This window comes from Myxine glutinosa, chromosome 10, assembly GCF_964187855.1.
Source record: "Myxine glutinosa chromosome 10, kmMyxGlut1.1, whole genome shotgun sequence".
NCBI lineage: Eukaryota > Metazoa > Chordata > Myxini > Myxiniformes > Myxinidae > Myxine > Myxine glutinosa.
Window position 1 is genome coordinate 53,053,260 of NC_136270.1, and position 22,488 is coordinate 53,075,747.

The following is a 22,488-nucleotide window of genomic DNA, read 5'->3' on the forward strand; positions in this document are numbered from 1 at the left end:
TCCTCGCACAACCCGTTTACTCGCACAACCCGCTTCCTCGCACAACCCGCTTCCTCGCACAACCCGCTTCCTCGCACAACCCGTTTACTCGCACAACCCGCTTCCTCGCACAACCCGCTTCCTCGTACAACCCGCTTCCTCGCACAACCCGCTTCCTCGCACAACCCGCTTCCTCGCACAACACGCATCCTCGCACAACCCGCTTCCTCGCACAACCCGCTTCCTCGCACAACCCGCTTCCTCGCACAACCCGCTTCCTCGCACAACCCGCTTCCTCGCACAACCCGTTTACTCGCACAACCCGTTTACTCGCACAACCCGTTTACTCGCACAACCCGCTTCCTCGCACAACCCGTTTACTCGCACAACCCGTTTACTCGCACAACCCGCTTCCTCGTACAACCCGCTTCCTCGCACAACCCGCTTCCTCGCACAACCCGCCTCGTTGATTCCTCCACATCATGGCTGAGTTGCTCCGCAAGTCATTTCTATTGCTTTTTCTGCGATCTTTGCTGTGCTGTGTTGTATCAAAATCGTGCAAACCCGTCCAAGGATTCCCTCCACCTTCATTCCAACTCGATTCGAGCAGAAACAAACCCGTCCAAGGATTATTGGACAAACATGTCCCGACAGTCGCAGAAAACCAATGGATAAACCCGATGAACGTAAACCTGATGAACGAACGATTCCCTGGGAAGACACCGATCGGGTAGAAAAGCTCGCCAAGCACGTGCTCACGGATCAAACACCAAATACATGGATTGCATCCATGAACATCAAGTCAACTCGAATCTCAATGGAAAAGCACACTCTCCAACACTTGGATTCCATCCATGAACATCAAGTCAACTCGAATCTCAATGGAAAAGCACACTCTCCAACACTTGGATTCCATCCATGAACATCAAGTCAACTCGAATCTCAATGGAAAAGCACACTCTCCAACACATGGATTCCATCCATGAACATCAAGTCAACTCGAATCTCAATGGAAAAGCATACTCTCCAACACTTGGATTCCATCCATGAACATCAAGTCAACTCGAATCTCAATGGAAAAGCACACTCTCCAACACATGGATTCCATCCATGAACATCAAGTCAACTCGAATCTCAATGGAAAAGCACACTCTCCAACACTTGGATTCCATCCATGAACATCAAGTCAACTCGAATCTCAATGGAAAAGCACACTCTCCAACACATGGATTCCATCCATGAACATCAAGTCAACTCGAATCTCAATGGAAAAGCACACTCTCCAACACATGGATTCCATCCATGAACATCAAGTCAACTCGAATCTCAATGGAAAAGCACACTCTCCAACACATGGATTCCATCCATGAACATCAAGTCAACTCGAATCTCAATGGAAAAGCACACTCTCCAACACATGGATTCCATCCATGAACATCAAGTCAACTCGAATCTCAATGGAAGAGCACACTCTCCAACACTTGGATTGCATCCATGAACATCAAGTCAACTCGAATCTCAATGGAAGAGCACACTCTCCAACACTTGGATTGCATCCATGAACATCAAGTCAACTCGAATCTCAATGGAAGAGCACACTCTCCAACACTTGGATTGCATCCATGAACATCAAGTCAACTCGAATCTCAATGGAAGAGCACACTCTCCAACACTTGGATTGCATCCATGAACATCAAGTCAACTCGAATCTCAATGGAAAAGCACACTCTCCAACACATGGATTGCATCCATGAACATCAAGTCAACTCGAATCTCAATGGAAAAGCACACTCTCCAACACATGGATTCCATCCATGAACATCAAGTCAACTCGAATCTCAATGGAAGAGCACACTCTCCAACACTTGGATTGCATCCATGAACATCAAGTCAACTCGAATCTCAATGGAAGAGTACACTCTCCAACACTTGGATTGCATCCATGAACATCAAGTCAACTCGAATCTCAATGGAAGAGCACACTCTCCAACACATGGATTCCATCCATGAACATCAAGTCAACTCGAATCTCAATGGAAAAGCACACTCTCCAACACATGGATTCCATCCATGAACATCAAGTCAACTCGAATCTCAATGGAAGAGCACACTCTCCAACACATGGATTCCATCCATGAACATCAAGTCAACTCGAATCTCAATGGAAGAGCACACTCTCCAACACATGGATTCCATCCATGAACATCAAGTCAACTCGAATCTCAATGGAAAAGCACACTCTCCAACACTTGGATTGCATCCATGAACATCTAGTCAACTCGAATCTCAATGGAAGAGCACACTCTCCAACACTTGGATTGCATCCATGAACATCTAGTCAACTCGAATCTCAATGGAAGAGCACACTCTCCAACACTTGGATTGCATCCATGAACATCAAGTCAACTCGAATCTCAATGGAAGAGCACACTCTCCAACACTTGGATTGCATCCATGAACATCAAGTCAACTCGAATCTCAATGGAAGAGCACACTCTCCAACACATGGATTCCATCCATGAACATCAAGTCAACTCGAATCTCAATGGAAGAGCACACTCTCCAACACTTGGAAAACAGGGAAAACAACCCTTTGGAAATCTTATTCCAATGTACATTGTCCAAGTGTTCCAATATTTACAAACATTTACAATACAAAAACGGGATTTGTGGGGAAAAAGATGAATCACCGGCAAATGAATAAATGGTAAAATTATAGACATGGAATATAAATCAGGTGAAACAAGGAGCCGTTGGTACCTGCGTCGCCATGGAAACTAAACCCACGGTTCATGACGTCAACGATTTGTGGAACGGACAAACAAAACATACCTTGTCAAATCCCGACATTTGGACGGACACTCGGACACGCAGGTAGAACAGAAAACCACAACAAGCGCTCCGAATCCCAGGTGAAGCCTTCTCGGCTCGCTCAACCCCTCGTGGAATCCCAGGTGAAGCCTTCTCAGCTCGCTCAACCCCTCCTGGAATCCCAGGTGAAGCCTTCTCAGCTCGCTCAACCCCTCGTGGAATCCCAGGTGAAGCCTTCTCAGCTCCCTCAACCCCTCCTGGAATCCCAGGTGAAGCCTTCTCAGCTCGCTCCACACCTCCTCAAATCCCAGGTGAAGCCTTCTCAGCTCGCTCCACCCTTCCTCCGAATCCCATGCAAAGCCCTCGCCCACCTCGTTACGACGTTACATCCCCCCTCCGAAACCCGTACAAAGTCCTCCCAGCTCGCTCACCTCGTTACATCCCTCCTCCGAATCCCGTGCAAAGTCCTCCCCGCTCGCTCACCTCGTTACATCCCCCCTCCGAATCCCGTGCAAAGCCCTCCCCGCTCGCTCACTTCGTTAAATCTCCCCCTCCGAATCCCGTGCAAAGCACTCCCCACTTGCTCACCTCGTTACATCCCCCCCCCCCCCCTCCGAATCCCGTGCAAAGCCCGCCCCGCTCGCTCACCTCGTTACATCTCCCCCTCCGAATCCCGTGCAATGCCCTCCCCGCTCGCTCACCTCGTTAAATCCCCCCTCCGAATCCCGTGCAAAGCCCGCCCCGCTCGCTCACCTCGTTACATCCCTCCTCCGAATCCCGTGCAAAGCCCGCCCCGCTCGCTCACCTCGTTACATCCCCCCTCCGAACCCCGTGCAAAGCCCGCCCCGCTCGCTCACCTCGTTACATCCCTCCTCCGAATCCCGTGCAAAGCCTTGCCCGCTCGCTCACCTCGTTACATCCCCCCTCCAAATCCCGTGCAAAGCCCTCCCCGCTCGCTCACCTCGTTACATCCCCCCTCCAAATCCCGTGCAAAGCCCTCCCCGCTCGCCCACCTCGTTACCATACTCCGAATAAAATAGTAAATTTTTAAAAAGCTCCTCCTTCTCCGAATGCCCACTACTCGATGATGAGGTATCGTCCTCATGCCCACGATTCGGTGATGAGGCACCCTCATGCCCACGGATCGGTGATGAGGCACCCTCATGCACACGGCTCGGTGATGAGGGACCCTCATGCCCACGGCTCGCTGATGAGGCACCATCAATGCCCACGGCTCGGTGATGAGGCATCCTCATGCCCACGGCTCGGTGATGAGGCATCCTCATGCCCACGGCTCGCTGATGAGGCACCCTCAATGCCCACGGCTCGGTGATGAGGCACCCTCATGCCCACGGCTCGGTGATGAGGCACCCTCATGCCCACGGCTCGGTGATGAGGCACCCTCATGCCCACGGATCGGTGATGAGGCACCCTCATGCCCACGACTCTGTGACGAGGGACCCTCATGCCCATGACTCGGTGATAAGGGACCCTCATGCCCACGACTCAGTGATGAGGGACCCTCATGCCCACGACTCGGTGATGAAGCACCCTACTTATGTCCACGACTCGGTGATGATTGAACCTCCTCATGCCCACGACTCAGTGATGATTGACCCTCCTCATACCCACGACTCAGTGGTGATTGAACCTCCTAATGCAAACATCTCGGTGATTGAACCTCCTCATGCCCACAACTCGGTGATGAGGCATCCACCTCATGTCTCCGACTCAGTAATGAGGCACCCTCATGCCGATGATGAGGAACCCTCATGTCCATGACTCGGTGATTAGGTACCCTCCTCATGCCCACGACTCGGTGTTTGGGCATGCGCCTCATGTGTACGACTAGGTGATGAGGCATCCTCATCAGAACAATCAATATTAGGTGTTTCAACACTTTCTCCTCAAGTGAAAGTTGATACTGGAAGAATCTGGAAGTTGGGACTGGAAGAAAGCAGATACCTATTTTTGAGGAGGGGGTGGGGGCGTGGGGGTCAAATCTGGACTCACATTGACCCTCCTTAGGCTCAGATTGTTTCATGTCGTGAACAAACTTGAGTTCCAACATACCAAGTATCATTTTCGCCAAGTTTGGTCACAATCCCAACAGAGGTTTGAGAGAAGTTGCAAGTGTTTATGGATGAATTGACAGACGCACCATCCTACAAGCTCCCCGGAACTACGTTCCAGGCGAGCTAAAAAGGAAAACCAAATAAAACATCTCAGGTAGCCAATGTACATCATTTCAGACACTACAACACATTTACAGTGATGGCTAGACAACAGTAGTGTGGGGAAAAGGTGGATTGGGCCTTGGGGAAAATGTGCTCTACCAGAGTAACGTGGGTCCATGCATTATTGGATGGTAACTGCCACTCAGTCTTCAAGATAAATATATAATAATAACCACCTTTAGAGGCCATTTTTCCCCGCAAGGCGGGGGTTGGCCTTTTTCAGGAACCGTGGTTGTTGTTTTTTTTTTTTTTGGTCCCCTTTTTGAAGCAATGTTTTACGGCCGGATGCCCTTCCTGCCACCAACCCTTTTTGTCGCCTTTTACGACAAACAGGGAATTACCAGTGAACTGGTACTCAATTAGCCGACCTCGGAAGGATGACAGGCTGAGTCAACCCCCCTGGTGTTAATTCAGCGATCGACCGGGATTCGAACCCAGGATCCTAGGATCCTAAGCCGGCACCCTAGCCGCTAGCCCAAGACCAGGGCTATGGGAGGATAAGGATATTGGGATAAGCCATCCCAGCGAGCACTGTATATTATTGTAGAGTGGAAGATCACATCGCAGGGACATCAGATGAAGGCTTCGCCGACCTTGGTGGTGTCATGGTTAGAGCATCGCCCAGCGGATGAGGTTGGAATTCCGGCCAAGTCACGTCACTTTATTAAAATGGTATGTGCTGCTTCCTTGCTCGATGCTCAAAGCCAAATTTACGAAAGGAGTTACAGCGAGCGTCTTGCGATCACATGCCTAACCCTTAAACACCGACAAAAACATCTTCGTACGCACCCAGCAAATCACATGTCGAAACAGTAATTTACGAAGGAAGATAAACAGCCGTTTAGTTGGACGTGTCTAAACAGTCGATTAGCCTGTGAAGCACTGCACATATCTCCAACATCCAATTGAAATGATGCACTTGCGTAGAATCAAAGCACCATGGACAATTGTTGGAGGGGATTCAGCGCATTGACTCATCGAAGGTTGATCCAGGTTATAAAAACTCATGTCAGAACAGCTGTAAACCCAAAGCCACAACAATGTATGTAGAGTAATCCAATTTAATTGGAGATCCAGGAAAAGCCATGGAAACATGAACCAAAAGCAATCAATGAAAACTAGGAAGTAATGCTCACGTATGACCTAATGATCCCATCAAGCATGAACATAGTAAAGAAAGTATTGCGACCGGATATAGTGCTGAGGTACAAAAAGAAAAGGCATTGTTAATTGAGGTGTCTGTGCCCAGCGATTTTAGCCTAAACAACGCAGAAATCAAGAAAATCAAATACAAAGAACTCAAACATTTAGTAAAAAGTTCCTGGAAGCTGAAAAGTGCCGGAATTGTACCAGTAATTATTGGAGCAACGGGAATGATAAAAACAACCAAACAGAGATCTTGAAAACCATCCCTGGGAATATTACGGAAAACAATCTGCAATTGGAAGCTGTCCGATGATCGGTGACGATCCTCAAAAGAACCCTCGGAACAAAACATTGAGAATAAGAAAACTTCACAAACTGATCCATGAACCGTGAACACGAGGGTGGATGCTGTGAGACCTGGGAGGACTCTGTTCCACCTTCTGAACCCCAAATATGGAGATAACCAACGATGCACGCATGCACTCACACACAAATACACACACACACACACACACACACACACACACACACACACACACACACACACACACACACACACACACACACACACACACACACACACACACAAACACATGAAGAACATTTCATTGAATTCTCTCCCAGAGAGGGGACCAGCTGTTCCAGGCGGAAGACACTGTAACCCATTTCCAGTCCTGACGTCTAACTGTCTGACTTTGGAGGATCTGTTACCATAATATTCGATGTTTGACCTTGCAAAACATTCTTTCCCAATGAGGCTTTGACTTACCAACTTTGTACAATTTCTCTTCGAGACGGCAGACCGTGGGGAGGGACACGAGATGTTGTTTGGAGTTATCCTGACCCGAGGGGAAAGTATATTAAGCCGTAGCGGGTTGGTGCTGCTTGAGATGATGTTGGTGCTGCTTGAGATGATGTTGGTGCTTGGCTGAGATGATGTTGGTGCTTGGCTGAGATGATGTTGTTGCTTGGCTGTGTGAGCCGAAGCGCAATCCCTCCCATGCATGTTATCCTTATCTATTAATAAATCTCTTGTACACTGTCTGAGTTCGACCAGATGCTTATAAAACCCACGACACACACACACACACACACACACACACACACACACACACACACACACACACACACACACACACACACACACACACACACACACACACACACACACACACACACACACACACACACACACACACACACCTCGTCCATTTACAGTAGATGAATCAACATGTACACAGGGGAACAGCGTAAGATGGACGCAATGAAACGGCAGAACTGCCCACGTTCCCCTATCCACATACAAATGTCCAGAAGGAGAGTTCAAGATAAGCACACAATTATTCCAAGACAAATTCCCCACAAATGGCAGCCAGAGAAAGGTGGATACGTTTCCAGTTTTATTGTTCATTAAAACCAAATCGTCAACGATACTTCAAATCCTGTCAAACCAATCAAAAACCTTCCCGGAACCTTGTTACTGCAATCACATGATGGAGAAACGGGAACATCAGTTGGTCGGGAAGACCAGCAAAAAAAAAAAAAAATTGGAAAATAAGTTACAGTAGATAGTCTCGGTGACTGCTACACACCCACACGGGCTGACAAAAGCCAATCACACCCACACCTTGCACGTAATAACCAAAAGGCCTCCAGCTTCCACACCCAGATCACAAAACAAGGATGTGGCAAACAGAATCCCAATGCGCACTCACTCACCACGTTGTGGTGGTGTGCTGTGGGCACCACTAATAAGCGTCGACAACGCACGAATCAAACAGATGCACTTTAGATTAAAAGAAACAACAACAAAAAGTCAGACATGTTATCAACAAAATGATAATGGGGTGAGGAGAGCAGTCGGGTCATTATTCGGAGAAACGAGCGCTCTGAGAAGCGGAGGTGGAGTGCATCAGCGGGAGGAGGATGGATTGGAATCTCGAACACGGCAACAAAACCCAAGAAGCAGCATTTGGACGGTTATTGGGAGGAAATAATAATAAAAATAAAAATACGGCCCTAACTGTGAGAGTGCTCTTTAAAGTGCAAGTAACAGGCTAGCGAGCAAGCCAGGTGTGCAAAACTCAATACCGATTGGATGACAGCCCCGACGTCCGATGGTTAAAAAGTGCCAAAAGAACGCGATTCCCAAACGCACGGAGAAGCAAAATGCAAACAGAAATCCCTCGTGGAGCGTCGAGGTTTGTAGTGTGTTGGAGACGAGGGCAGGGTGGAGCAAGTTCCATGATTACATCAGGGTGTTTAAAGTCATGTTTTCTCCAACCACACATTTGGATTTGAAAACCATCGCTGGAACGATCCCGTGTTCCACGTTCCACAACTGAAGTTCCACGTTGCTGAAACAACTTGGTAATCAAGAGGAGCCTCGCTCGCAGAGACAGGCCGCCATTTCTTGCAATTCGAGCAAATCGGCAACCACGACCGGCGAATTCAATAAGTTCGACCCCCCGCTCCCCCTCAGAATTCCTTCCGTCGGGAACAGTCAGGGAAGAGCGCTTAGGGACACAATCCCCTCGGCAAATCCGACCATCTCAGGGTGTACGACAACAGGTCTTCAAGTGTCGGTGTTGGTAGAGCCGCTGAGGTTGCGAATCCGCAGCGCATCCGCAGGGGGTAAAATCGTCAGCGACTCCATGTTCGGACAATCGTCATTTCCACTGGGGAGAAGAGAGAGCACGGGCTGGGCCGCCGGCGTCAGGCTCGGAGCGAGAGAGCCCTCCGAAGCCGACCGGGACGAAATGTCAGCGCGACGCAGGGTCCGATGGGTCACGGAGGAAGGCGTCGAATCTTCGGTTGCGGAAACGGGAGGGCCGCCGTCAGTCGACGAGTCTGGGTGAAATAAAACAAATTAAGGACCTCATGGCACAGGTAATGAAACGGTTTGTAAGGCAAAGATTGCATGAAACGTCCGGAGATGCCATTAAGACATCGGGGGCATGTTGTTTTGTTGATTAACCCATAAAGTGCTGTTTAGTGGGCCACAAACACTCTTTGTCATCGGCTTTTCTCCACCAATTACAAGCAAGCTTTAATAAGTAATCCGGGTATTATACATTGTAATAAAGGTCATGATTCGTTCTTTGGGTTGACGTCAGTTTAAACTCATTTGCATACACGTGTCGGCCATGATTGTGGCCCCACACGCTTTACGGGTTAAGAGAAGGATGGTTTTGCCTCAATCGAACTTTTAAATCCACCGTTTGCCCTTCACGTGACTCGTGGTGGTCCCTCTCGGCTCTCCCCCCGTTGGTATTTTTGTGCACATAAGATTGTTCACGGTTCTGTTTAAATATTATTTAAATATGTATAACCTTTCCCCTTCAGTGTTTTACTCAGTGGTATTTTACAACACGCTGTTTTTCTTCCTATTTAAAAGGCTTTTCTCAATTTCCTCTCCAACTCATTCCACCTCAAAAAAAAGAAATTCAATATCTCATACGTCTCCCTCACTACATGGTCTAAATTCACATTCATTCCATCCCTCCTCCATCATTCTGAACCGGATTGCTAACTTGAAAATCACAACAAACCCAATTTGTTTTCAATGTTCGTCTTTCATTAATCATCCACTTCCTAAACTCCCCTCTTGCCCCTCCCATCCAAATCCCTCCCCTTGCACCTACACTCCTAAACTCCCCCCTTGCCCCGCCACTCTTAAACTCCCCCCCTACCCCTCCACTCCTGAACTCCCCCCTTGCCCTTCCACTCCTGAACTCCCCCCTTGCCCTTCCCCTCCTAAACTCCCCCCTCACTCCTCCCCTTCAAAACTCCCCCCCAACCCCTCCCATTCAAATCTCCCCCCATACCATTCCTCTCCAATTCTCCCTCCTCCCCCCTCCTCCTCAAAGCTGCCTCCTCCCCACTTCGTCTCCCTTCTATCTCATACCTCCACCCCCCCCCCAACCTTCTTCTTTCCTCTGCCCCCCCTCAAACAACCCCTCTCTGTGCCTCATCCCTTCACCTTCAAACCTTTCATCCTCCTCATCCTTCCCTTTCTTGGAACTCTTCTGCAATCGCTGACACACTAACAACTGCTCTCCCTACCTCCCCCTCTCATCCTTCATCTTACCCTACTCCTCCCCTCCCCTGTCCTGTACCCGATGCTCCCCCTCTCTCTTCATTAACGGTATGGACCTCAAACATCCAGGGCCTTCGCTCAAACCTGACTGATCTCTCCATACAGGTTGCTTGTGACAATCCAGACTTGATCTGCTTAACAGAGACTTTCCTCCTTCAAGATGTCTCTGATTCCTTAATATCTCTTCCTGGTTACTCCCTCCTCCGGTATGATAGACCTGAGCCTCGGCCTGGTGGTGGGGTGGCTATCTTTATCAAAAACTCTTCCTCACTCTCCTTGCACTGCCCTCTCTCCTCCTCACCCCCAGGAGTACCTCTGGCTACGGCTTCCTCTCCGCTCCCACCTTTTGTTCATATGTGTTCTGTACCGTCCCCCAAACAGTGATGACTCCATCTACATTTCACTGTCTGACAACATGGACCAACTTCTATCCACTCATCCCAACTCTCTCTTCCTCATATGTGGCGACTTCAATTGTCATCATGCCACCTGGTTGGGTGTGGGTTCCTCTCTCACCAGTCATGGCACCTCAGCAAAGGACTTCTGTGACTCACTGGGATTGACACAATCTGTCAATTTCCCGACCCGGATCTCAGCCAATGGAGTATCTTCTCTTCTAGACTTGGTTATGACTAACTTCCCTGCTAATGTCTGCTGCTCTTCTTCTGCTCCAATCGGTTCTTCTGATCATGTGCTTGTCAAAGTGGACATCTCTCTGGCCATTCTCAGAGAGCCTCCTCAGCGTCGACGAGTCTGGCATTTCACTCAGGCCGACTGGGACGGTCTTCAATCAGCCATCAATCGTCTGGATTGGTCTCCCATCTCCACTGCCTCTGACATCAATTCTTCCTGGGAATTCTTCCACAGCAAACTGATCTCTCTCATGCACAGATTTATTCCATCTCGCCTTCAGTTGTCTTACCCTTCCTCCCGTCCATGGTACACTGAATCTTGTGGTGAGGCAGTTGCCCTGAAACAACTTGCCTTTGCCTCTTGGAAGGCTAATCCAACTGAAGGAAATCTCAGTTCCTTCCACCAAGCTCGGAACAAGTGTGTGTCTACCCTCAGGAGTGCCAGGAAGCACTATCTCTCCTCACTCAAGAATGAACTCTCAAACCTGTCTCCTTCCTCCAAATCCTGGTGGCGTCTGGTCAAATCCGTTTCTGGTGTTTGTTCCCCCTCCATCCCCTCCCTTACCTCAAATGGCCACACAGTTGACATCGCACGTGACAAAGCCGAATGCCTCAACTCTGTGTTTGCCTCAAAATCCTTAGTCCCAAACCCATCTCTCTCTGTTCCCACCTTTCCCAGTCGAACCAAACTGCTCCTGGACTCTGTGACCTTCTCTCCTGACAAGGTGGAGGAGTTTTTGTCAAACCTCGACTCTGATTCTGCAACTGGACCAGATGGCATCAGCCCACGGGTCCTAAAATCCTGCTCTGCCGCTCTATCTCACCCTCTCTCTGTTCTTTTCACCCTATCCTTTGCTCAAGGTCATCTGCCAGCATCCTGGAAATCAGCAAACATTACCGCTTTACACAAAAAAGGTGCAAAAACAGATCCTTGCAACTACAGACCAATCAGCCTGCTCCCAATTATCAGCAAAGTCATGGAATCCATCATTGCTTCGGATATGAAATCTTTCCTCTTCTCCAATGGCTTGATCTCTGATCATCAATTTGGTTTCAGACCAGGTCACTCTACTCTGGACATGCTGCTTCTGCTGTCTCAACAATGGATGGAGGTCCTCAATGCCAAACAGGAAATCAGAGCTGTCTCCCTTGACATATCACGTGCCTTCGATACGGTCTGGCACCCAGCTCTGCTCACCAAACTCTCCTCCTATGGTATCCATGGAAATCTCCATGCATGGCTTGCGGACTTCCTCTCTGGTCGTAGTCAACGTGTGGCCCTGAATGGATTTCTCTCATCTCCCCTTCCCGTTCAGGCTGGAGTTCCCCAAGGCAGTGTGCTGGGCCCTGTGCTTTTTCTGGTCTTTATCAATGATCTCTCCGACTCTCTGGAAAATCCTCTGTATCTCTTTGCTGATGACTCCACTCTCTGCCGCTCCATTCCTCTTCCCTCAGATCGGCAGTCTGCAGCCTCCTCACTCTCTGAAGACCTGGACAAAATCACAGACTGGTCAAACATGTGGAACATGTCTTTCAATCCTGACAAATCTCACACTCTTACTATGTCTCTCCGAAAAGATCGACTGGACAACCCTCCCATCTACTTTCTCAACAATCCTCTCCAAGAAGTTCTGTCGCTCAAGCTTTTGGGTCTCACCATCTGCCATGATCTTTCTTGGGAAAACCACATTTCCAAGCTGGCCTCCAAAGCCAGTCGCCGACTGGGCATCCTCCGTCATGCGAAGTCCTTCCTAGGCACACCTGAGCTCCTCACCACATACAAGGCTTTCATCCGCAGCTCAATGGAATACTGTTCTCCCCTATGGGCTGGTGCTCCTGCCTCACACCTGGCTCGGCTTCACGCTGTTGAATCCAAAGCTTTCAGAATCATTGGAATCTCCCGCGATGAAGCTATCTCTGAGGGCCTTTCACTCACTCACCGCTGGCAGGTAGGTGGTCTTTCTGTCTTCTACCGACTCCTCTCCGGCCTTGCTCCCCCAGCTCTCTCTGTGCTCTGTCCCCCAAATATTCCTACAGGTCGCACAAGATCTGCCAGCCACCCTCTGATGGTTAAACTGCCGAAATCTCGGCTCTCTGCTCACCTTCACTCTTTCATTCCTCTTTTCTCCCGCCTCTGGAACAAACTCCCACACTCACTTCAATCACACTCCTCCCTCCAGGTCTTCAAAACAGCTGTTCACCACCATCTCTTATCTTCCCCCATCCAAAACCTTGATCTTTTCTACCCCCACTAATTCACCCCAGATCCACCTTGTTTGAAATTCCAACTTCTTTCCTGGAAGTCTTGGCAGTGTCCATATGTTTTATACCTCTCCCTCCCCCCCCAAAGCCCTCTCCCTCCCACAGTTCTCTCGATGTCTCCATGTCTCTCGGTCCCTGCTCTCAAATGTTGTGTTTGTGTCCTTCCCCCTCTCTCCCCATCTTGTCTACCGCTCCCGATGTTATTTGTTTTGTGTGTCTGTTTGTCTTTCTGTGTGATTAATGTTCGCTCTTTCACGAGCCTCGATCTTGTATTAAAAAAAAAAAAAAAAAAAAAAAAAAATGAAATAAAGTTTAAGTTTCGTTTCAGGAATAAAAAAGTGAACAACAATATAAAATCTCCACAACTTCTGATACAGATAAAATACAGCAAAGCGTCATCATTTTGTACAACAGACAAATTCGAGCAGGGAGACTCGATTAAGGAAAACGGCTCCTCACTCCAACCACCCAGTTTGCACTCGCTCTTCCTGCAAAACCCCACGCCTCGTTAGCTTCCCCAATTACAAGGTGAACGCTCACCCCAATTCTTTCATTCCTCTGTTCTCGAGTCTCCGGAACAGACTTCCTGTCTGGTATCTCATGCCCCTTTCTCCACTTCTTCAAAACTAACGCCCCTCATCACCTTCTAGTGTTTTTCCCATCTGCACACCTGCTCCCTTATACTTTCATAGACAGCGTCGACATTCCGTCCTCTCCTTTACTTTGCTTTCTGCCACTCGTGCAAAATGTCTTCATCTCTGTTTCCCTCGGACCCTCTTAGTCCGTGAACCTGCTGCTGCCATCTGTCGTTTAGCTCCTCCAAGAGTCTAAAACACCTTGTTAAAAAATTGGAATTGAAGGAACGAGGATGAAAATAGAATAGAAATGAGGATTATCCAGTATGGGAGAATACAACAACAACAACATGCATTTTAAAGGCCATTTTCCCTGCTAGAGCGGGGGTTAGCCTTGCGGTCCCCATGACAATCTTCTCCATCTTGCCCTATTTTCTGCATCTCTCCTTGTTAACCCCCTTGCCCGCATTTCTTCTTCCACCATCTTTAGCCAAGTCTTTCTCGGTCTTCCCCGTCTTCTACTTCCTTCTACATTCATTTCCATCACTCTTCTCAACCAGTCACTTTCATCCTTCCTCAACACATGACCAAACCATCTCAACCTATTCCTCTTCACAGCATCAATCACAGGCTCTATTCCCATCATCTTTCGCAATTCATCATTTGTCTTGATCTCTCTCTCTCAAAGATACTCCGCACATCCGTCGAACCATTCGCATTTCCACCCTTTCCAACCTTCGTTGCTGCTCTACGTTCATTACCCATGTCTCGCTCCCATAAATCATAACAGATCTCACACATGCAGCATACACCTTTCCCTTCAGCTTCAATGACACTCCCCTCATCATCAGCACGCCACTCAATTCCCGAAACTTCTTCCATGCACATCTCACTCGAGCAACCGTTGCCGAGTCTGATCCACCTTCTCCATTCAGCATGTCTCCGAGGTAGCAAAATGTTTTCACACCTTCCAGCTTCACGCCGGCTCCAAGATCCAACTCAACATTTCCTCCATCTGCAGCTCCCTCTGTGCACACCTTACATTTGAATGTAGCTGCCACACTGGTTAATGACCCTCTCAGACCACTACATTTTTGATGAACCCACTCAGCGCACATTGTACACTGAATGGAGTTCACTCCGACACCCTTCCTACACACAGCACAGGGCCACTTCCCAGTTCTTTCCACCTCACCACATGCTTTACCACTTGCCATCACCTTCGTCTTTCCGATATTCACCTTCAGACCTTTTGTCTCCATACATTCCTTCCACGTGTTCATCTTTTCCTTCAGTCCATCCATACTTTCCGCAATCAACATCAGATCATCTGCATACAACAACTCCCACGGTAAACCCTCCTTTACGTTCTGAGCCAGCACCTCTATCACAGCTACAAATAGTAGTGGACTTAGTACCGACCCCTGGTGCACTCCCACCTTCACCTCAAAATCACCACTGTTCCCGTCCTTCGTCCTTACAGCTGTGCGCGCTCTTTTGTACATTGCCATCACTACTCTGATCAACCATTCCTCCACTCCTAACTTCCTCAATGCCCATGTCAATACTTTGCGTGGAACCCGATCGAATGCTTTCTCCAGATCAACAAACCCAAGAAACAACTTCTTCCTCTTCTCCATGTACTTCTCCTGCAACTGCCTCACAATGAAAAGCGCGTCTGTCGTTCCTCTTCCTGGCATGAATCCAAACTGCATTTCGTCGATCTTCACTTTCTTCCTTATCCTCCTCTCCAACACCCTTTCCAATACCTTCATTCCATGCTCCAATAACTTTATCGCTCGGTACGAGCCACACTCCAGAGGGTCACCTTTCCCCTTGTATAGAGGGACGAGGGTACTCAGTTCCCAATCCACTGGAATGCGGCCTTCTTTCACCACCAGATTACAGATCTCTGTCATTCTCTTCACACCCAAACTTCCTGCTGCCTTCAACATATCTCCCACAACTCCCGTCGGCCCTCCCGCTTTTCTACCCTTCATTGCTTTTATCGCTTCCTCAACTTCCTTCTCAGTTATCTTCTCTGCCGGTCCTAAAACTGGGTTACTCTCTATGTTGCCATCCCATTCATTCTCTGTATTCAACAGCATTTCCATATATCTTTTCCATCTTCCTTTAATTCCATCTGGGTCGACAACGATTTGTCCCACTTCATCCTTCAAGCAACTCACCCCCATCACATCACACCTCTCTTTCGCTATCTGCTTTGCAATCCTGAATACTGCTTTCTGACCCTCTTCCGAATCCAAGCGTTCTCCGAACATTTTCCTGCATGCCTCCTGCGCCTTTGCTACCTCTTTCTTTGCAGCCTTCCTGGCTGCCTTATAACTTTCATGCTCTGCTGTTTCTGCTCCCGTACCCTTCGCCTTCTGCCACTCCTTGAACTTCTTCCTCTTCTCGTCAATCCTCTTTCCAACTTCATCATCCCACCACCATGTTTCCGAGTGCCTCGGTGGTCCTTTTGTCCATCCACATACCTCACCAACGGCTCCCAACAGACTAGCTTTCATTGACATCCAACCACTTTCAAGCTTAACCACATCATCCTCGACCCTACTCAGCCTCTCTTTTAATGCCTCCCTTACTGTCACCTCTTTCAACCTCCACACCTTCATTCTCGGTTGGTACTTCACCCGCCGAGCTCTCTTCGCACCTTTCACCCTTACGTCGCAGACAACCAAGTGGTGCTGTGAAACAGCCTCCTCCCCCGGGATCACCTTTGTGTCCCGGAGGTGCCCCCTATCTCGCCTACGCACCATCAGGTAGTCAACGGTTGTCGTCGACCCACCTGACGTGTATGTAACAAGCTTATTATCCTCTTTCTGGAACTGAGTATTACAAATCAACAAATCAGCTCCATCAGCAAACTCCAAAATCCTTTCACCTTCTCCATTTCTCACACCATATCCGTAACCCCCATGAACTCCCTCAAAACCATCCATACTCCTTCCCACATGTCCATTTAAGTCTCCTCCTACCACAACAACTTCCTCATCTTTCACGTTTTCCATCAGCTTCTCTATCGCACACCAGAACTTGTCCTTCTCTTCATCGCTTCGACCAACCTGCGGAGCATATCCCGAGATGACGTTCACCAAGAGCTTTCCAATCATCATTTTCACCATCATCAACCTATCACTCACTCTAGTCACACTCACCACACTGTCTACAAACTCCTCAGAAAACAGGACACCAACACCATTCACGCCCTCCGGGCACCCTTGCCACACAAACTTGTATTTCTGTCCCTGCCTACCCGTCACCATTCTCACACCACTTCCCTTCCATCTCGTCTCTTGCACACAACATACGTCCACTCTTCTTCTGACCAATACTTCCACCACTTCTCCTGATCTCCCTGTCATTGTCCCAACATTCCATGTCCCAAACCTCAGAAACCGATCTCCACTTCGGGCTGGGAGAATGGGGAAAGAAAATATAAACCCAAGACAAGTAAATAAATAAGCCCTTTTTGATTAGTCATGATAGACCCAAAATGCATTCTAGTTTGCTTTTGCGAATCACCTGATGGGGGAAAACTATCTCCACATCAGGATTCATTCCAAGCAATGGCAAAATGGCAGCTTTGTAATGAACCTTCCGGTGTTCGCCCCATTAAACGAAAAGAAAACCCATTAATAACTCCAACCGAGTTATACCAAAGACTTGAAAAATGGAATGTGCTGCTTCCTTGCTTGACATTCAGCATTTAAGACGATGAAAGCAGACAATCTCCAGAGGTTGCCATCCATGGGGAGGAGGAAAATCCCCCGCTGAGTTTGGTGAGTAAGGAGGCGCCATTGTTGTGGCATCGCAAGTACCCAGTGCCTCGGGAAGTGATGACACTCCCCCCCAATCTCAGTGTCTTTGTCTCAGCTAACAGTCCTGTGTTGCGTCTCGTATGTTCTTCTATATGTCCATGTGTGTGTGTGTGAGACGAGTGTGGGACAACTCCACTACGGACTTGAGATCATGTTTAAAAAAGAAAAAAGAAGCTCTTCATTGGCAGAAACAAAAGGCACAAAAGGTTTGGTCTACAACTCTGCATTCAATATGGACTCCACCTGGGAAAGCTTACACAACTCTGCCCACTCGACCATAAACAGACTGTCGAGGGAAGAGGAGGGCTACTGGGTGAGAGTGGTGCTAAATGGCTCGAGTGGTGCTAAATGGCTCGAGTGGTGCTAAATGGCTCGAGTGGTGCTAAATGGCTCGAGTGGTGCTAAATGGCTCGAGTGGTGCTAAATGGCTCGAGTGGTGCTAAATGGCTCGAGTGGTGCTAAATGGCTCGAGTGGTGCTAAATGGCTCGAGTGGTGCTAAATGGCTCGAGTGGTGCTAAATGGCTCGAGTGGTGCTAAATGGCTCGAGTGGTGCTAAATGGCTCGAGTGGTGCTAAATGGCTCGAGTGGTGCTAAATGGCTCGAGTGGTGCTAAATGGCTCGAGTGGTGCTAAATGGCTCGAGTGGTGCTAAATGGCTCGAGTGGTGCTAAATGGCTCGAGTGGTGCTAAATGGCCTGAGTGGTGCTAAATGGCTTGAGTGGTGCTAAATGGCTCGAGTGGTGCTAAATGGCTCGAGTGGTGCTAAATGGCTCGAGTGGTGCTAAATGGCTCGAGTGGTGCTAAATGGCCTGAGTGGTGCTAAATCGCTCGAGTGGTGCTAAATGGCTCGAGTGGTGCTAAATGGCTTGAGTGGTGCTAAATGGCTCGAGTGGTGCTAAATGGCTGGAGTGGTGCTAAATGGCCTGAGTGGTGCTAAATGGCTGGAGTGGTGCTAAATGGCCTGAGTGGTGCTAAATGGCCTGAGTGGTGCACACGTATGTCTGTGCATGTGAATTTGATGGCATGAAAAGCATTTTGATCCAACCTTGTACAGTCTGTGCAGATTTAGCCGCACCACCAACGGCTCTGTCAATCTCGTTCTCGCTACTCGTGCTGGAATGACCCGAAAGGTCGCCTTGAAGGTTTCCGGTGGGATAAACTGGGCTTTCCCTCCTCGCGACGGCAAAACCTGCACAAGGCAACAAACATAGGAACCTGTGGTGTGTTCAACACGAACAAGAATCCGCTTGTGTTTTGCTTCAGATAAGGCATAGTCAGCAATTTGAAAACAGGTTCAACTGGAGAGTTCATACAACACCTACCTTACCCCATCCACACAGCCTTGAGAAAAAGACATGGGAACAGGCTTTGCTAATCTTGCTTTGCATTTGAGCATGACCTCTATTTCCTACAAGTCGCCATTTGTCTGAATCTCCATATTCCTCAACGCTGAGAACACGAGCGACACGTTTGATTGGTCGACATGGCATAAAATAATAGCGTACGCAATATTTTGTCCAGGTACAAATGGAGGTTTCTGGAAGTGCCAAGTGTTCTACAGTGTTCAAGTATAAAATTCAATATAAATAAAATAAAGATTTTGGAGGTTGTAGGAAAAACTAGAACAGCACTATTTGACCAATATGCCTCCACCCACATTTTACATCATTATACATACGTGTACCAAGGTGTTCTCAAGTATCACATCTTTACCTGACATGACCTCTGACCTTTGATGCCAAAATCTAATCAGTTTATCTTTACATCAAAATAGATACTTGTACCAAGTTTGACTTAGTTCCCTTCAGCCGTTCTTAAGTTATCGCGGCAACGAAAACCTATCACAGACGCACAGATGGACGGGCGGACGGACAACCCAAAACAATAATGCGTCCGGTGACTTAGTCGGCAGATACAACAACAACAACAACAACAACAACAACAAACATTTTAAGGCCATTTTCCCTGCGAGAGCGGGGGTTAGCCTTGCGGACCCCATGACGCATGACAATCTTTTCAATTTTGCCTTATTTTCTGCATCTCCCCTTGTTAACCCCCTTGCCCGCATTTCTTCTTCCACCATCTTCAGCCAAGTCTTTCTCGGTCTTCCCCGTCCTCTACTTCCTTCTACATTCATTTCCATCACTCTTCTCAACCAGTCACTTTCATCCTTCCTCAAGACATGACCAAACCATCTCAACCTGTTCCTCTTCACAGCATCCATCACAGGCTCTATTCCCATCATCTTTCGCATTTCATCATTTGTCTTCCTCTCTCTCAACGATACTCCGCACATCCAACGAACCATTCGCATTTCCACCCTTTCCAGCCTTCGTTGCTGCTCTACGTTCATTACCCATGTCTCGCTCCCATAAATCACAACACTTCTCACACATGCAGCATACACCTTTCCCTTCAGCTTCAACGACACTCCCCTCCTCGTCAGCACGCCACTCAGTTCCCGAAACTTCTTCCATGCACATCTCACTCCAGCAACCGTTGCCGAGTCTGATCCACCTTCTCCATTCAGCAGGTCTCCGAGGTAACAAAATGTTTAAAACTTAGTCGGTTGTGTTTAAAAAGTGTTTAAAACTAAAACGAAATGCCAACAAAACTTAGTTGGCATTTTGTTTGCATTATATGCATTAAAATAATTTTTGAGAAGTTTACCGCTGTTGATGCAGCGACTTTTACACCACCTTATTTACATGTTACGTCAGTTATTCATGCCTGTTGTTTGTGACCTTGATGACGTCCTTAAAAACTGTGCGTTTCCTGTTTGCAATCATTTTCAATTTTGTTTGACTGTGAGACACGTAGAGACTAAAACGATTACCGTACTCCTCTGTGTGCATTCATGATCCAGATGAGATTCCGTACAATTTTCTAAATTCAGAATCAAAGTAGTCCCAAACTGCAGGTTCGCGTTCCGAATCTGTTCTACATTGTTCAAAATATAAAACACCAAATTGAAAGTAAGTTGTTCCTCGATCATAGACTAACGTCTGAAGACAGACAAAGTGAACCAATTGCTTCGGTTCACCCCGCTTTTCACTTTGTGTGCGTAATTAGCTAGATATCCATTCACTTCCAGACGTAATCGAATGGTTAGCGACCAAACTCCAACCTTCAACCTCAAGTACACCATCTGTGTTTGGCTAGTTCATGTCAGACATCTAAATCAGCAATTTGCATTCAGTGTTTACATGGTTCCACAACAACACAAACCAGGGACTCTGTCAGCAGAAGAAGTGGACGTAATAGACGATGCCGAATGTCCACGTCGGGTCCCCTCGAAGAAGCGGAAGGGGAGGTTGAATGTCAGGTGGCCGGGCCCAGAGCTCGAGCGTCCTGCCATCCCTAAGAGTTCTGGAGATGGTTGAACAGGCAATTCCAAGAGAGCTGTATGGAGAGAGAACATTCAGCATGAAAACTCACTGCTCAAGCCATTTGACGAGTCATCTGCGAAATACACTCCGATTTTATCAAAATGTTAGACAAACACCACTTTAAACGCATTAACAATGAGCAAATGACAATCAACAACAAAATCCTGCACATCCTCCATTCTCCTCAAGCTCAAAGACAAAGGAATATTTTCATTCGTCCGATACCAACAAAATGCTCAACACGTCATTACAATGAAGAGCATAAACAAAGAACGACTGATCACAAACAAGCAGCAAAACAGGCAGAACTACTGATCACAAACAAGCAGTAAACAGGAAGAACTACTGATCACAAACAAGGAGTAAACAGGAAGAACGACTGATCACAAACAAGCAGCAAAACAGGAAGAACTACTGATCACAAACAAGCAGCAAACAGGAAGAACTACTGATCAGTAACAAGCAGTAAACAGGAAGAACTACTGATCACAAACGAGCAGTAAACAGGAAGAACTACTGATCACAAACAAGCAGTAAACAGGAAGAACTACTGATCACAAACAAGCAGTAAACAGGAAGAACTAGTGATCACAAACAAGCAGTAAACAGGAAGAACTACTGATCACAAACAAGCAGTAAACAGGAAGAACTAGTGATCACAAACAAGCAGTAAACAGGAAGAACTACTGATCACAAACAAGCAGTAAACAGGAAGAACTAGTGATCACAAACAAGCAGTAAACACGAAGAACTAGTGATCACAAACAAGCAGTAAACAGGAAGAACTACTGATCACAAACAAGCAGTAAACAGGAAGAACTACTGATCACAAACAAGCAGTAAACAGGAAGAACTACTGATCACAAACAAGCAGTAAACAGGAAGAACGACTGATCACAAACAAGCAGTAAACAGGAAGAACTACTGATCACAAACAAGCAGTAAACAGGAAGAACTACTGATCAGTAACAAGCAGTAAACAGGAAGAACTACTGATCACAAACAAGCAGCAAAACAGGAAGAACTACTGATCACAAACAAGCAGAAAAACAGGAAGAACGACTGATCACAAACAAGCAGTAAACAGGAAGAACTACTGATCACAAACAAGCAGTAAACAGGAAGAACTACTGATCACAAACAAGCAGTAAACAGGAAGAACTACTGATCACAAACAAGCAGTAAACAGGAAGAACTAGTGATCACAAACAAGCAGTAAACAGGAAGAACTACTGATCACAAACAAGCAGTAAACAGGAAGAACTAGTGATCACAAACAAGCAGTAAACACGAAGAACTAGTGATCACAAACAAGCAGTAAACAGGAAGAACTACTGATCACAAACAAGCAGTAAACAGGAAGAACTACTGATCACAAACAAGCAGTAAACAGGAAGAACTACTGATCACAAACAAGCAGCAAACAGGAAGAACTACTGATCACAAACAAGCAGCAAACAGGAAGAACTACTGATCACAAACAAGCAGTAAACAGGAAGAACTACTGATCACAAACAAG

The 22,488-nt window shown here is 47.5% G+C and overlaps 1 protein-coding gene across 4 annotated transcripts in view; it reads right to left on the bottom strand.

The window, feature by feature from the left end:
* Positions 1-7,560: 7,560 nt before the first annotated feature.
* Positions 7,561-22,488, bottom strand: part of CLEC16A (C-type lectin domain containing 16A) — an 80,943-nt gene continuing 66,015 nt past the window's right edge. For all 4 annotated transcript variants that reach the window (XM_068127671.2, XM_068127670.2, XM_078785639.1 and 1 more), the window contains exons 21-23: positions 20,809-20,982; positions 18,626-18,769; positions 7,561-9,023 (exon numbers count right to left, since the gene is read on the bottom strand). In XM_068127671.2, the coding sequence (XP_067983772.2) occupies positions 8,749-9,023; positions 18,626-18,769; positions 20,809-20,982 (593 nt within the window). In that variant the 3' untranslated portion in view covers positions 7,561-8,748. The remainder of the gene's footprint in view (positions 9,024-18,625; positions 18,770-20,808; positions 20,983-22,488) is intronic.